The sequence below is a fragment of the Sinocyclocheilus anshuiensis genome, unplaced genomic scaffold (genome assembly GCF_001515605.1).
Source record: "Sinocyclocheilus anshuiensis isolate Anshui unplaced genomic scaffold, SAMN03320099.WGS_v1.1 scaffold1316, whole genome shotgun sequence".
In the NCBI taxonomy this organism is placed as follows: domain Eukaryota; kingdom Metazoa; phylum Chordata; class Actinopteri; order Cypriniformes; family Cyprinidae; genus Sinocyclocheilus; species Sinocyclocheilus anshuiensis.
In genome coordinates, this window is record NW_015542553.1 from 426,458 (window position 1) to 441,746 (window position 15,289).

At 37.8% G+C, this 15,289-nt stretch overlaps 2 protein-coding genes across 5 annotated transcripts in view; one reads left to right on the forward strand and one right to left on the reverse strand.

The window, feature by feature from the left end:
• LOC107694268 (interferon regulatory factor 6-like) overlaps positions 1–1,337 on the forward strand; it is a 9,877-nt gene extending 8,540 nt beyond the window's left edge. For all 4 annotated transcript variants that reach the window (XM_016493914.1, XM_016493916.1, XM_016493915.1 and 1 more), the window contains exon 10: positions 298–1,337. In XM_016493914.1, the coding sequence (XP_016349400.1) occupies positions 298–486 (189 nt within the window). In that variant the 3' untranslated portion in view covers positions 487–1,337. The remainder of the gene's footprint in view (positions 1–297) is intronic.
• The window catches only part of LOC107694267 (transportin-3), an 18,754-nt gene continuing 4,701 nt past the window's right edge, over positions 1,237–15,289 (reverse strand). Inside the window, exons 2-23 of the mRNA XM_016493913.1 lie at positions 14,267–14,467; positions 13,947–14,020; positions 13,532–13,688; positions 12,505–12,648; positions 12,241–12,416; positions 11,491–11,629; positions 11,240–11,386; positions 10,961–11,068; positions 10,721–10,812; positions 9,602–9,741; positions 9,310–9,501; positions 9,048–9,139; positions 8,022–8,098; positions 7,150–7,210; positions 6,928–7,068; positions 6,713–6,829; positions 6,330–6,424; positions 6,052–6,208; positions 5,797–5,964; positions 4,045–4,157; positions 3,366–3,458; positions 1,237–2,048 (exon numbers count right to left, since the gene is read on the reverse strand). Of these exons, the coding sequence (XP_016349399.1) occupies positions 3,398–3,458; positions 4,045–4,157; positions 5,797–5,964; positions 6,052–6,208; positions 6,330–6,424; positions 6,713–6,829; positions 6,928–7,068; positions 7,150–7,210; positions 8,022–8,098; positions 9,048–9,139; positions 9,310–9,501; positions 9,602–9,741; positions 10,721–10,812; positions 10,961–11,068; positions 11,240–11,386; positions 11,491–11,629; positions 12,241–12,416; positions 12,505–12,648; positions 13,532–13,688; positions 13,947–14,020; positions 14,267–14,467 (2,652 nt within the window). The 3' untranslated portion in view covers positions 1,237–2,048; positions 3,366–3,397. The remainder of the gene's footprint in view (positions 2,049–3,365; positions 3,459–4,044; positions 4,158–5,796; positions 5,965–6,051; positions 6,209–6,329; positions 6,425–6,712; positions 6,830–6,927; positions 7,069–7,149; positions 7,211–8,021; positions 8,099–9,047; positions 9,140–9,309; positions 9,502–9,601; positions 9,742–10,720; positions 10,813–10,960; positions 11,069–11,239; positions 11,387–11,490; positions 11,630–12,240; positions 12,417–12,504; positions 12,649–13,531; positions 13,689–13,946; positions 14,021–14,266; positions 14,468–15,289) is intronic.

Consider the following 15,289-nt stretch of genomic DNA (forward strand, 5'->3'; position numbering starts at 1 on the left):
ATATATATATATATACACACACACACACACACACACACACAAAGAAAAACAAGTAGAATAGAAAAAATAGCTAGTTTTTGTTTTGTTTTTTTTTAGAATAAAAAATATTATTATACAATATAGCACTAATATAACTAGATGAACAGATGTTGTATTTTAGCCAATCAGCATCCAGAGCTAGAGTTGTTTTATAATTTAGCGTTTAAAACTAGCATAGATCGCTTTAGCGAAATAAACTTGGTTTAATAATAGACAGCAACTGCTGATACTAAAACTTGCCGTTTTTTCTTTATCTAGATTGTTCCAGTTGTTGCAAGAATCCTTACAGAGATGTTTTCAGGCGAGCTTTCGTGGTCCACAGACAGCATTCGGTTGCAGATCTCCAACCCTGACCTGAAAGACCAAACGGTGGAGCAGTTCAAAGAGCTCCACAGACTGTTGCAAAGTCAAAACGCGCACCTCGCCTGGGCTCAAAACATCCACTAACTGAAAGAGGAGCCCATTTTTTCATCAGCAACACCATCTTGTTCATTGCCTGCTCAGAATTGGAGGTCCTGTGGAACACTGGAATATATAGGTGCCCTCACTGATGCCATACTGAAAACATTTCCATTGGAGACCAAACTTGACATTTCTTTTCCCACATTTTTTTGTCTTCATGTAAACTTGTCTTTTAAAATGTTATATTTCAATAAATACCAGTGCAGTATTTTAAATGATTGCTGACATGATCAGGTTACCACAGTATGATTCATCCCATGAACGTTTGAGCAACCTTAGTACAACGCCGACCCTGTAAAACCCTGAAATAAGCTATCACTCATAGATTTAAGACTCATATTTAATGCAAGTTCTTTGCAAACATTACAAGAGCAGGTGGATAATATCTGCTGACCTCATCTGATAGGGTCCCTGCCAGTAACACGAATCTGTGAACTTGAACGGATATGACCATGTACTTGACTACATAAAGTTCATTCAGCAAATTGGATGTGGGAGGGGTGGCCTGAGGGTTTACTTGAGCAATTAAGAGAATCACATGATTGTAGGGCCTTCGGAAAACTCAGACAATAGAGGAGGGTTCGATATACTCTGACTCAGAAAACGAGACCTAAAGGACCCATGTAACTTTCTTAAAATGAAACCTGGTCAAACAGGTTCCGAGAGCTGCAAGAGAATGTAAATCACTTCTCAAACACACGAGTGCATCTGAAATGATACGAGACAAAAGATTAGTTTGTTCCTCACAATGTTGGTTTTATTTGTTCACACAATCGGCCGAAGACGATCTCTGCATCTCGAGATGTGCCAATAGGGTGAGAAAACAAAAAAAAAAAGCCCCTGCCAGTCAGTCCACTCCATAATTTACAGCATAACCTGTACGGATAAAATCCCAGCCAACTTTAAAAAGATCAAGGGTGACGCCAACTCTCCCAAGATTCTCCCATTCCAAATGTCCCACAGGCGCAGGCTGCTGCTGTGACGATCTTTAATTTGGTAGTCGTTTTTAATGGCACTGGCAGCAAAGCCATATCTTGATCTCTAAACACTTCCATGAAAATAAATCTCCATTTGTTTTTAAAAACTTACAAGTCTCTCTTTTTTTTAATGATGCATTATGATTTGCAACCAGGCACATCCTTATTTGTCGTTGGTTTTTGATGGACCCCCAGAAATCCGACCGATGCAGAAGTTCATCCATGTTTTGAAATGGGTGTGTGTGTGTTTCAGTGTCCATTCGATGGCCCCCCTCCCACAAGACGACGGTGTCCCTTCCGAAATATCCCCCCCTTCTCTCGGTGCGGCTGGCATCAGTGTGCTCATAGAGGTAAAAGGGAGGGATGGGGCTGCAGTCTTTTGACACCCACAAGGCAAATTGCTTTTCCTGAAACCCTGCCATTCCAAAGCTCCAATTCAATTGGTCGGCTTTCCCATGGTGCCAAGTCCCACAAATCCTTCATGCAAGAGTTCCCTTTAGTTTCTCAACAGTGGTCATCATGGCTCCCTTTGCCACTTCCTCCAAATGTTAGCAAAACAAAAAATCTGACCTGCAGAGGACAAGAACGAACATTTTACAATGCTGAATTTTTTCAGAAATATTTACATTCCAACATCTTTGACCAATGAATTTGACTTCTCCAGTCATTTGACTTCAAAAAAAAAAAAAAAGGATGTTTTTTTAACGATGTGTAAGACCTTGTAAACAACTTAATCTGCTTATGACTTGATAAAATTAAAGTTTTCGCAAACCTGATTGCGCACCAGTAAATAGTGTTGGGGACTAACCAAACAAAAAACATACGATTTCAAAATCTCATGTAAACGGTTTTCTTGTATAATGCTTTTTCTTAGCAGCAGCAGAAATGATAAAACAATATTTAAAAGAAATAAAAAAATACATAACATTTTTATTTCAATCTTTACCATATTAAGATATTGTAATACAATATTTACATTACATATATAGTTCCATTTAAAATAAACAGTTTAATTCAAAAATGTATTATAACAAATATAAAAGAAAGCAAAAGATACAAACTAATTTGATTATATGCATTAAAATAATTCCATTAAGTAAACATTGAAAAATAAAATCTTTAACATTAATATTTTAATAAATCTAATATATATTAATATATTGTAATACAATATAATGTTACATCTTACATATGTGACCCTGGACCACAAAACCAGTCATAAGGGTAAATTTTTTGAAATTGAAATTTATACACCATCTCAAAGCTGAATAATTAAGCTTTCCACTGATGTATGGTTTGTTAGGATAGGACAATATTTGGCTGAGATACAACTATTTGAAAATTTGGAATCTGAGGGTGCAAAGAAAATCGCCTTTAAAGTTGTCCAAATTAAGTTCTTACTTCTTAGCAATGCATATTACTAATCAAAAATTAAGTTTTGATATATTTACAGTAGGAAATTTACAAAATATCTCCACAGAACATGATCTTTACTTAATATCCTACTGATTTTTGGCATAAAAGAAAAATCTATAATTTTGACCCATTCAATGTATTTTATTTACACAAAAGATATTTTGAAGATTGCTGGTAATCAAACAGTTGGTGGTTGCCACTGACTTCCATAGTATTTTTTTTTCCCTCTATGGAAGTCAATGGCAACCACCAACTGTTTGATTACCAGCAATCTTCAAAATATCTTCTTTTGTGTTCAACATAAGAAAGCAACTCATACAGGTTTGTAACAACATGAGGGTGAGTAAATGATGACAGAATTTTCATTTTTGGGTGAACTATCCATTTAAATAAACATCATTAATTGAGGAGAAAGTTTCCATGTTATGCACAATAGCATGACAAATTTAGAGTTCAATATGCTTCTGTCACCTGGTCTTGCAGCATCAGCAGGTAAAAGACAGCTATCGGTACAGCCTGGTAAACTCTCTTATCGCCCAACAAACCTGTTTACATTCCTCTGCACTAGGGTGACATTAATAGATCGATGGAGAAAAAGAGAACAAATTAGCATCACTTTTCATCAAACTAATAAACAATGAGCTGGTCTATTATTACTAATCACAGGTCAATTTCCAAACACGCCGAAAGCATGGGCGAGCAACACAACGGCGCTGCATCAATCAGTCTGGCGTGGTTTGGACTTTCCATGCAACGCTGTGACTCATTCTGCTTTGTAAGAATATGCATTTGACATCTGTGCACAACACCATGCTGGGAGGCTCCTCGTTCCTCAGGTCAAGACTTGCCAAAGTATGAGATACTTCGCTCTCTTGGACGACTGGTTATGGGAACTTGTTTATGCATGCCGTACTAAGCTAACCACAAGGAGAACCGAACGTGCACCAACTTGCAATACCCCAAAAGACAAATGTTGCCTGTAATCTACACTGATAAGCACGATTACTTTTTATTATAGACAAAAGCACTTTTAATTAAGGAACAGGCACATTTCTTCAGGAGTGTAATGAAATTATAATGAAATTATCTTAATGCAGTCAATGTTCACGGCCTTCTTTGAAAGCTCAGGTGACGGCAGGCACAAACTCACCTTGTGACCTGCTTATGGAAGTCGGTGAGCTGCTTGTGTGTGACGGTTAGAGCGCCTCCTGCTGTTTCTTTTGGAAGACCCTTCAGTGCGGTTTCCAACCAGCGGCAAAATGTCTAGAGACACCGAGACAGCCACAACATGTGACAATTTTGACATCACAGCCTCATTTATGAAAGGAAATTTATACAGAAAATCTCTTTAAGATCTCTGAAAAGTATTTAAAAGACAAGATTAGTCAACCCTCTATGCACACCTTGGCAATAAATCGCCATTGGCTAGTACATTTTTTAGTTTACTCGCCAGACTAAAGATTCCACCAAATCAGTTTATCTTCATTATCATTCATTATGAATGAAAATGTATTAATGCATATTTGTCATTTTAACTGAACTTAGGACTGGTGGTGGTGCTTGAGACATTGTTGATCATTCAGTAAAAAAAAAAAAAAACTAACAATAACACTGATCATATACAGGTGCATCTCAATAAATTAGAATGTCGTGGAAAAGTTCATTTATTTCAGATACTAATAATTAAAGTAGAATTGGAATAGTGCGGAGAGCAAAACTCGAGCATGCAGTGTTCAAAATGAGTCAAGGTGAGCGAAATATCTGCGTTAAACTTATACTTAGCCTCTAACTCAGGGGTGCCCAAACTCGGTCCTGGAGGGCCGGTGTCCTGCAGAGTTTAGCTCCAACCCCAATTAAACACACCTGAACCAGCTAATCAAGCTCTTATAGGCATACTAGTAACTTACCAGCAGGTGTGTTGAGGCAAGTTGGAGCTAAACTCTGCAGGACACCGGCCCTCCAGGACCAAGTTTGGGCACCCCTGCTCTAACTCAAACACTAGCGAGTGAAATCTAACAATATATTAGCCAATGGCTAACGATAGACATTATTTGGTCACCTAGCATGGAAATTTAGTCACATATGCGAGTGAATTACTCCCATTTTAGAGGGTTGTTAGTATAAATGATTAAAAGTGTTTAGTAGAAGTTACTGGTTATCACATAAAAAAAAATTAAGTGGAAAAAAAAAAGATAAATTAAGAAACTAATACAAAACGTTTAAAAAAAATTCAATTTATCAACAAATTTTATTATGTGTGTAGAAAAAAAAAGTTATTAAAAATTTTTTAAGAACAAAAAATAATAAAAAATACCTCATGTCTGTAAAATGCAACCTGCTACAATGCAAGTAAATCACTTATAAACTTTCATGCTAGGTGTCTAAATAATGTCTATCTTAGCCACTGGCTAATAAATTGTTAGATTTAGAGTATAAGTCACTCTGTCTTTAAAGCGTGGTATCAATGGATGCTATATGTAAATGATATTCTTTGTAGTATTTTCCTGTCAAAATGACACTAGTTTGTTTGGAATTATTCAGCCTTAATGAACAAGCAGAAGCCACTGCTGCTTCCATCGATAGTGGGCAGAACTAATCAGCCGGCATGTGGCAATCTCATTGGCTAACTCTCACCTATTACCATCCACATTTAGATTTCAGCAAATCAGTTCAAGCGAACACAGACAACGTGATTAATATTCATTAAGCCAAAAGCTGTACAAATATAAGCTGATTGGGTGGAGTCTGAGAAATAAAAAAAAAATAAAAAAATTACTAGCCAATGGCGATTCTATTGCCAAGGTGTATGGAGATATTTGAAATGTGTAAAGGTTAATCTGTATTTGAGGGACATTCCAAAAGTGTTGCGTGTTCAAAAAAAAAAAAAAAAGTAAAAACTTACCGGCCGATCAAAGACCATTATCTCCCAGAGTACTTCTGCTACATCAGGCAGAGTGTAAGGTGGCAGACAGAAACAGCAGGTGTTGATCAGCTGAGTCACTAGCTGCTGCCCGTGCTGCCCCATCACCTGGCCAATCAGACGCTTTCGCACCTCAAAGTCATCCTCGTGCTGAAAGAGAAGAAATCAGTTATATACAATGAAAATGTATATACAAGGTCTTTCGATTGGTTTAGTTTGATCGACAGTGCCGCTTACGTCATTGGTGACCCCGGTGTGAATAAGGTCTCTGATGAACTTCATGACGCTGCAGTTGGCATCTCGATGGTCCAGGGTGGTAGAAGCGATGGCACACTGGATGATGTGGACGATAATACTGCTGTTCACCAATGTGACGGGACTGCGCTGGACAAACCTGAAATAACGAGAGGAAATAGCTTATCTTAATGAATTTTATTTTTGTGTGGCAAGTCACTTATTTTGAACTTGTTTCATCATATCAGATTGCTTGTTTTTCTAACATACAGAACTGATACCTTGTGACGAGTCTAAAAAGATCGTCCACTGTGTCGGGGTGATTGCGCAGTCCATTAGGCTGCTCTAACAGCTGGAAGGTCGGCATACAGAGAGCCTGCAAGAGTGAAAGATACAGCTACTGATCAATAACACTTAGGTCATTATCATCAATCATAATCAACTCAACGCGGATTCAAATGAAATAACTTTGTAAGGGGGTCAATGACAAATGAGAAGAAAAAAACTTTTAAAAATAAGTACTTTCTGTATTAATGTTGGCTTCATAATGTTTTGAAAAACTTTCATACCAAGTTCAAGTTTAATATAAAAATATTACATATATTTATGAAGTCTGAAGTCTATCTACATGAGACTGGAGTATGTTGGTGTGTTTTAGGCGTACCTGTAGCATATCCAACAGGCCTTGTCTGCATCCTTCCTCCATGCCGTACTCGTCCACTAGAATGCTGCCCAGGTACAGGAAACAGGAGTGAGGGTACACCTGGTACACACTCACCATCTGAAACACAAATATACTTTTGAGATCTACAGTCTGTTCCATTTCAGAAACACACACTCCGAACAGTGGATGTGCATTTTTAAGGCACAAAGACAAACCTGAGTAACAAGTGGCTGTAATAGGGAAGCAGAGCCTTTGCCTACACAACGCACTGCAAATCTCAGGCAGCGGCAGCAGCGCTCCACTATCCGGTTATCATTCTGGTGGGCGTTTAACGTCTCCGACAACACCGGCCAGATCTACAACAAAGAACATTGATGATCAGAAAGAAACACATTTACAGACAAATACTGTGTCATTCAACACACAGCTAAACATACCTCTTGAATGACTTTCTGGCAGGGGTGTGTCTGTCCGTTCTCTACTATGGGGTTTGTGTGTCTAATAGAGACAAAATTTCAACCCTTTAAAAACAGCATGAACTGAAACAGCACACATTTAACTTCTTTAATGTGACATTTTTGTGAAATGAAGATTTAATGAGAGATAATGGGGGGAGGAATTCAATTTTACTGGATTGTGAAATATTATATACACTTGCAGAAAAAGCCTTCGTTTATTAATTAATGCTATTTAAAGACTTTTTTAACAATAACATGCAGATTGTGAACTTTACAAGCAAGAGAATATGGTGTAGAATTCAGATTCAACGTTATTTAATATCATTTGTTATCTATACTTAGTAATTATTTTCACAAACATTTCAAAACTTTAAACAGTTTTTCAAAACTATAAAACCAATAATCTGCAAGGAGGCCAAATTCTACACTCGATTTTAACATTTTCTTAAGTCTCAAAGCCATTAAAAAAAAGGGTGTTTTTGTTTAGTTTTGAACCACTATGCCAACTTATATGGCTATTTTCATGGCAAAATCCAGATTAAAATAATAACAATAATAATAATGTTAAAAATGTATTTAAACAAAAACAAAAATAATAAATGACCAAACCAATAAATAAATTAACTAAAAACAAAAATCTATAAATTATCAAACTATTATTTAATAAACATTCCATGTATACGTATTAATACATTAAACTACTAACACCTTCCCAGAAATTACTTTAAAATCCTTTTCAAGAGTGTCAGTTGGAAAAAAAGGACTTTCTCAAAGGACTAGAAATATTCAGTCCAATAAAATGTTTCACAATATTGCGCTTGAAGTGCAAAGGTGGTGATGTTGAGTCTCACCTGAAGATAACAGCGAGTCTGTCCAGCCACACAGTGGGGTCTGATGACTTCCCACTACTGGAGTCCTGAGCCAGCAGCTGGACACAAAGACAACACATTACTTTATTGTAGGGATGCACTGATACCGATACTGGTATTGGGCCCGATACTGAGCTTCTGTACTCGTTAAAATGCCCCGATACCAAACGCCGATACCACACAGCATGTGATCATTGCCATATTCAGACAAAGAAGCACTGACAACAGAACAACAGACAGCAGAATGGAGTTAAGGATATACAGTCAAACCAAAAATGATTCGGAGACCAGATATAATTTTTTAAATTTTTTTTAGTGGGTGCAGAACACTATAGTTCATTTATCTAAGCGAGGATAGCAAAATAAAGTAAACTATGATAAATTATACCCAAAAATTCTTCATACGGTGGACTACCAGTAAAACTGATAAAAAATTTGGGACCAAAAATTATTTAGACCGAGTTTGGGAAAAAAACTGAAGTAGGAGACTACAGGCTGTCATTAAGGCTAAGGGTTGCCCGACTAAGTACTGATAGTTGTGTAAATACTGTCATACTAACAGCTGTCTGAATAATTTTTGGTTGATTGTAATCCATTACATACCTTTCTATCAAAGTTATATAACATTATCAAGCTGAATTTGTTCTGACACAGTTTAACTCTGAGTTCTTGTCATTTTATTACCATTTTCTAAACTATAGCGAATAAACTGTGATAATGTGAGAAATGTTGAAGGTGTCGGAATAAATTTAGGTTTGACTGTATCTATTTGATAAATGAAGTTAACCAACTAACATTATACATACTGTTTTGGTTTCTGTACCCAATATTTAAAAAATTTACAAATGCAATAAAAATATTGGTATCGGTACTCGGTATCGGCAAGTACCAAAAATAAAAGTATCGTATCGGGCAAGTACTGGAAAAAGTGGTATCGGTGCATCCCTACTTTATTGAGTTAATCACCGTCAGTGAGAAATACAGACCACACAGTAACGAGTATCTAACCTTCCTCAGTGCCATGACCTGAACCGCACACAGATCGTTCAGACACTCCGCGATCTTCTCCAGGGGGAGGCGGGCCAACACCAACGCTGTGCCTGAGATAAACCAATCACACTACTTAAACAAAACCAGCCATACGACAAAGGCATGACTAAGATCAACAGATAAGTGTTGACTGCTTATATATATTTATTAAAAATTATTTTATTATATTAAAAAAAGCTTATTTATTATATAAAAAAATTTACATGGATCCCCACCACACCTTTCAGTAAGCCAACCGCAGCATCCGTTGACAGGGCAAATGAGTCAAGCAAGCGGGCGATGTTCAGCAGGCCCTGGAAGTGCTGCGCCATGTGATCTCGACACACCGAGCAGATGTTGTGAATGGCTTTAGCTGCCACAGAGGCCAACGGCTTCTCCCGCAAACCCTTCATCAGGAAATTCAAAACAGGATCTACCAACCCAATACAGACATCATGAATACACACAAAGGAACAAAACATCTTGTGAGTGAAGATCATGTATCATGTAATAAACCAGATTGTGACAGTCACCTAACATGCAAGGGTTCCGGTCGATCACTTCGCTCATCTCGCCAACCAGCTCGATGCTGGTGTAGCGAACAGCAAGGTGGACCGTCTCGGGAAGCAACACTATCTGCTCCAGCACCTCCGTTAGTGTGGGATTATTCTCACTAGGAACCAGCAAAGGGAGAGGGAGACAATTTACAGTTACAAACAAAAAGCTATTATGTGCTACAGAATCACCAGTGTTTTTGACAAATGACTAGGGATGGGTAAAGTCCAAAGTATACTTCAGCTGTCCGCGCACTGTCCTTGTGACACAATTTTCGTCATCAGAAGTGTCCAACTTTTGCGACTGCGCAGACGGTCTGCGTGCAACAGTGCGAGGTTAATGTTGAGACAGAACGAGTCAAGTAGATGGTACTGAGTATGTGCCGAGCTCATCCATCCACGGTTGAGTATACTTTGAAACCTGTGCTGACACGGCTGTGCGCGAGACGGAAAGGAACGCAGAAAGTGAAGTATACCCAGGCCTTAAAAATAGAGATTTTATGATTAATGTCTTTTGTTGTGTAAAAAAGCTTAAAAAAAAAAAAAGATAAGTTAATCAATCTGAAACACTGCCCTATATAATTAATTACAGTATTAGCAGAAAGATAATTTTTCATATTTAACCAAAACGGACTGAACAATATCCAAAAGAATCAGAACCAAATCAGATGAGAATCAAATCGAGAGCTTGCGAATCAGAATCTAAATAAATCTGAAATTCTGCATCAATAACCAGAGCTATACAACATTTCAGAAATATATATATTTTTAAAGCCATATCAGCATCAAAGTCTATATTCACAGCAAAATTTAAAAAAGACAATATACAGTAAACCTTACAAAATTTAATTCCAATAAATAACTACATAAAATCCTTCAGTTTACAAATGATAACTGTATCATTAAACATTACAAAGAAGTGTGAGTAACCTTTTAAGTCTCAAAACACAGGACAATAAGATAATGAAATATGCAGTATATAATCTGCAATAGTATGACTCAAGTTCGCACTACCCCAGCCACAGGTGTGAATTTGATTGGTGAAAGCAAGAGTCTTGAATATGAAGCCGTTTAGTCATGACTGAAAGTGATACTTACGGATCGATACTCTTAGCAATTGAAGCCATGATGAACAAAACAGCCTCAGTTACTTCCCATGGGGGGTTTCCCTCCTTCAGAGTCGAATACAGCTGATAAGAGGACACAAAGCATTTATAACAATGGTAAGGTTGAATATTCCCTTTCGCTTCACAGTAAATCACCCTAAATTTTAATATCATTTTGAGGCATTTTCCTCAAATCACTTTCAGTTCATGTTTCTATTAGTATAAATTCTACCTGTGAGAAACACTCCATGGAGCCGACTAGGAAAATGACATCTTTCACAAGATCAGACACTCTCATCCTGAACTCGCCGAAATCATCCGTGTCCTCTGGGACTCCTTCCTGTACAAGAAACATAAAATAAGTGATGAAGAAAAACAAATCATGAAATCATGAAGCGCATTCAATTTTGTTACAAAAGCAATAAGTACTGGAAAGAAGTGGCTTGTATTTGAATGATTCAAGTATTTCCTGTGAAGGAAGAGAAAGATATGGGAAGGGAAGGATGCTCACATGATCTGGGTCAAGCTGGCAGTGGCGGGCGAGACTGTGCAGTAGTCTCTGTATGTAAGGCTTGAACACTCTGTGGAGAGCCGGATCGTTCATTTTATAAAGATGTTCTCCCAGACGATACCAGAAGTTGAATGAGATTTCAACCACCTGAAGGAGGACAAAGATTCCCAAAAGACAGTTAAGAGGATGCTTCAAAATCTCAGTCACTTTCACTTATCATTATGTGTGAATGTGTCAGCTTTCACTCTCACCTCATACTGGGGATGTCCGGCACAAATAAGCAGTAACTCTAGGATGCGTAGATCTCCCATTCCCAGGCCAGGAGTCCTTACCGTCATCTCCAAAAACGTCTCACACAATTCCGTAAAGATCCGGCAATAATTTAGCACCCTGTGGTGGAAAAGCAAGAAAAGGAAAAAAAAACATGCAGTTTACAACAGTTTTCAACACAGATCACTTGCTCGGTCTCAAAACCTAAAGAGCTTCCTGATAGAGTATGAATACACTGCCTTTTAAATTACCTTCTTTAGGCCAAATTATAAGGATTAGTGAGTTTTCTTTCAATAGGAATGCAAGCCCATGTGAAAAAAAAATCCATCGTGGTGGAAACAGCAAATGAAATGAAATCATTTGTGAGAAGAGTCTCTCATTTATAGCACTGCGCAATTTGGTCCTTCACTGTATCAAAATCTTAACTCTACTGAAATCAATTGTGGCTCGAGTCTCTCATTTAGAGTATTGCACAATTGGAGGTTTTATCTTTGCAGCATGCTAACATCAAACTCAACAGAAATCACCCAAGAGTCCAGTCTCCTGTTCGCTTAGCATGACAAGCGCTATTTGTTTTAGCTACCCATGTAGACTATTCCAAATGCCACTTATATGGTCCCATGAGACTTAAGATGCTGTCTTATGGCATCTGACTGGGTATCAGAACAGAGCTGTTTTGTTTGAGGCTTGCATGACCTGCGTACATTGATCACAAATGATGCCAAACGTACTTATCGAGGTCCTCTCGGGCTACGGCCATGTGGTAGGCTGTTTCTAGAGAGAGGACTCCCTGGAAGAGCTGCATGGCCAGAGGCATGTGTACAGCCACATTCTCGATCGCGTACAGTGCTGAGCACACGCAGTCTGACGCCGCCTCGTGCAGGTTTGTGGACGTCTCATCCCTCTGCTGTAATGAAGAGTGGGAAAAACAGATCTTTTTAAAGTAAGAGAAAGTGGGAGCTAAGTGAACACCCGACTACATTGTCTGACCTTACCAGCACTTGGAAGAGAATCATCAGCAGTTGATTGTTAGCCATGAAGTTGTTGTCCAGCACTCCTAAATTAAACCAGCTCCCCAAACACCGGAACACCTTGATAAGCATCTTCTCATCATGTCCGGACTTCTCCGCACACGTCACCTGATCATGGAAATACAACAACATCCAAGCTCAGAATCATAAACCATTATTTAAATGTTTATGTAGGGCCTAAACCACTAAAATTATTTGCATGGATGGATTGATAGCACAGAATTAGCAAGGTAAAGGCAACAGACAATGGTCCCATAGAGGACGAGATGTGTTTTTATGCCTGGCAAACTTCATTTTGTGAATTTTGCTGATTTAAATAAGATAAATCTAGCTGGCTAGTAAAGATAATGTCCAAATTCCAAAAGCATTCGCTAGAATGAACTAAATTACTTTTTTTTTTATGTAATATATATATATATATATATATACACACACACATATACACACACACATATACACACACACATATACACACACACATATACACACACACATATACACACACACATATACACACACACATATACACACACACATATACACACACACATATACACACACACATATACACACACACATATACACACACACATATACACACACACATATACACACACACATATACACACACACATATACACACACACATATACACACACACATATACACACACACATATACACACACACATATACACACACACATATACACACACACATTATATACATATATATATATATATATATATAAATAAAAACTTACAAATTGTAATTTTTTAATAAACATTTTTTTATTAAATGTAAATATATTTTTAAACACTTACAAATTTACAGCTAAAATAAAAAAAAGTACCAAAATTTTAAATAATATTAATGTCTCTTGCATGCTTTAAGTGTCTGGAGTATGTGTGATAACCATTAAACTTTGGAACGACAGGCTAGGCATCTTATTTGATGATAGAAATTGTTGTGCAGATATAACCGTGTTATACCAGAAGAGTGACCACTGTGGTAGAGTAGTAGGCCAGATCCTCAATGATCTCCGTCCGTCGATTGGCTCCGATCCTTAGAGAGCGGCTATGCACCTCCTCCGGCAGAACGGTGAGTATCTCAATCAAGAACGGCATGGAGGACACATCATTACCGTATCTGGAAGAAGCGTAACAGAGCGTTGGGTAGATTATGAAGTTTCAAGGTGACACCAACTACTTTAATTCTTTTAGAATTATTACACATGTAATTGTTGAGCTCATAAAGTCACTTTTGCAGCCAAGCAATCCTGACTTACTTTCATTATCTGTAATATCCATTTTGGAGTATTCCTTCAATATTAATTGTAAACAGGGTCACGGATAAGGAACATATCAATAACATGCAAATGAAAGAAAGTCTGGAGTGGATTCTTACTTTTCTATCAGGGTTTGAACACAGCCTTTCCACGAGGCCATCTGAAGAGCCAGATCTGCGATTGCCAACGCAAGCTGGGAAAGAGAATGACATTAAAACACCAGTGACACTTTCTTAACAGTTCTCAATATGTAGCACTGCAGTGTGGTCGGGATGGACAGTCCCTGTAAACACCTCACAGTCACACTACATGTCCAAAACACAATCATGAATGCCAGATGTTTGAGATCAACACCACTGATTTTCATTTGGATTCAGGACACAAATCATGTCACGTTTAGCAGATACAACCCGAGTCCAAACAGACGATGGGACGTTACCTGTGTGACGATGATGGGAGACAGGTCTTTGAGGTTCTGGATGTGAGACAGGAGTGAATCTCTCAGTGCGGTGTGGGTCTCTGGGGGAAGCTCATAGAACGATGTCTGGATCTTCATCTTCATTGTCTGGGCTGCGAAGTAACACGATTCCACGTCCTGCTTCAGCTGCAGGAGCTGATCCGAGATCTCCCATGCGTACATCTGCACAGGAGAACAACTTCAATGAGGAAGTGCCAATAACAAAATAAATGATTTACAGATGATCTGCATATTTATCAATTCTTAATTTCTATTTTCTGATATTTTTATGTCTCTCTCTCTCTTTCTGTCCTTCAGCTGCTCCCATTAGGGGTCACCACAGCAAAATGATCAATAATGCTAAAATGTTTAAGGTTCACTTCACCTCAGTAGCCTTAAAGGTAGGGTAGGCGATTTCAGAGAGGCTAGCAATAGCAAGCTAGCTTTGAAAGCATAAGATCCCACCCTACCTGCAAATCTCTCTCCAAAGCCACGCCTCCTCTAAAACACATGAATGCACACTGGCGGACCAGAGGCTGACCAGCGACACGATGAGAGACGCCGTTGGTGGAGGGTTGAACTAGGGCTGGACGATATGGCCAAAATTTATATCACGATATATTTCTTAATTTCGGTCGATACGATATAATTCTAATATCGATATGAACACTATTTATCTGGAATAGAAATCTTTTGTAACATTATAAATGCCTTTATCATCACTTTTGATCAATTTTAAGCATCCTTGCTAAATAAAATTATTAATTTCTAATTTCTTTCCCAAAAAAATTATAGAAATTATACTGAATGGAATAGTGTATAATGTTGCAAAAGCTTTTTATTTCAGATAAATGCTGATCTTTGGATCTTTCTATTCATCAAAGAATCCTGAAAAAAAAAAATGTACTCAACTGTTTTAAATATTGATAATCAGCAAATCAGCATATTAGAATGATTTCTGAAGGATCATGTGACACTGAAGACTGGAGTAATGATGCTGAAAAT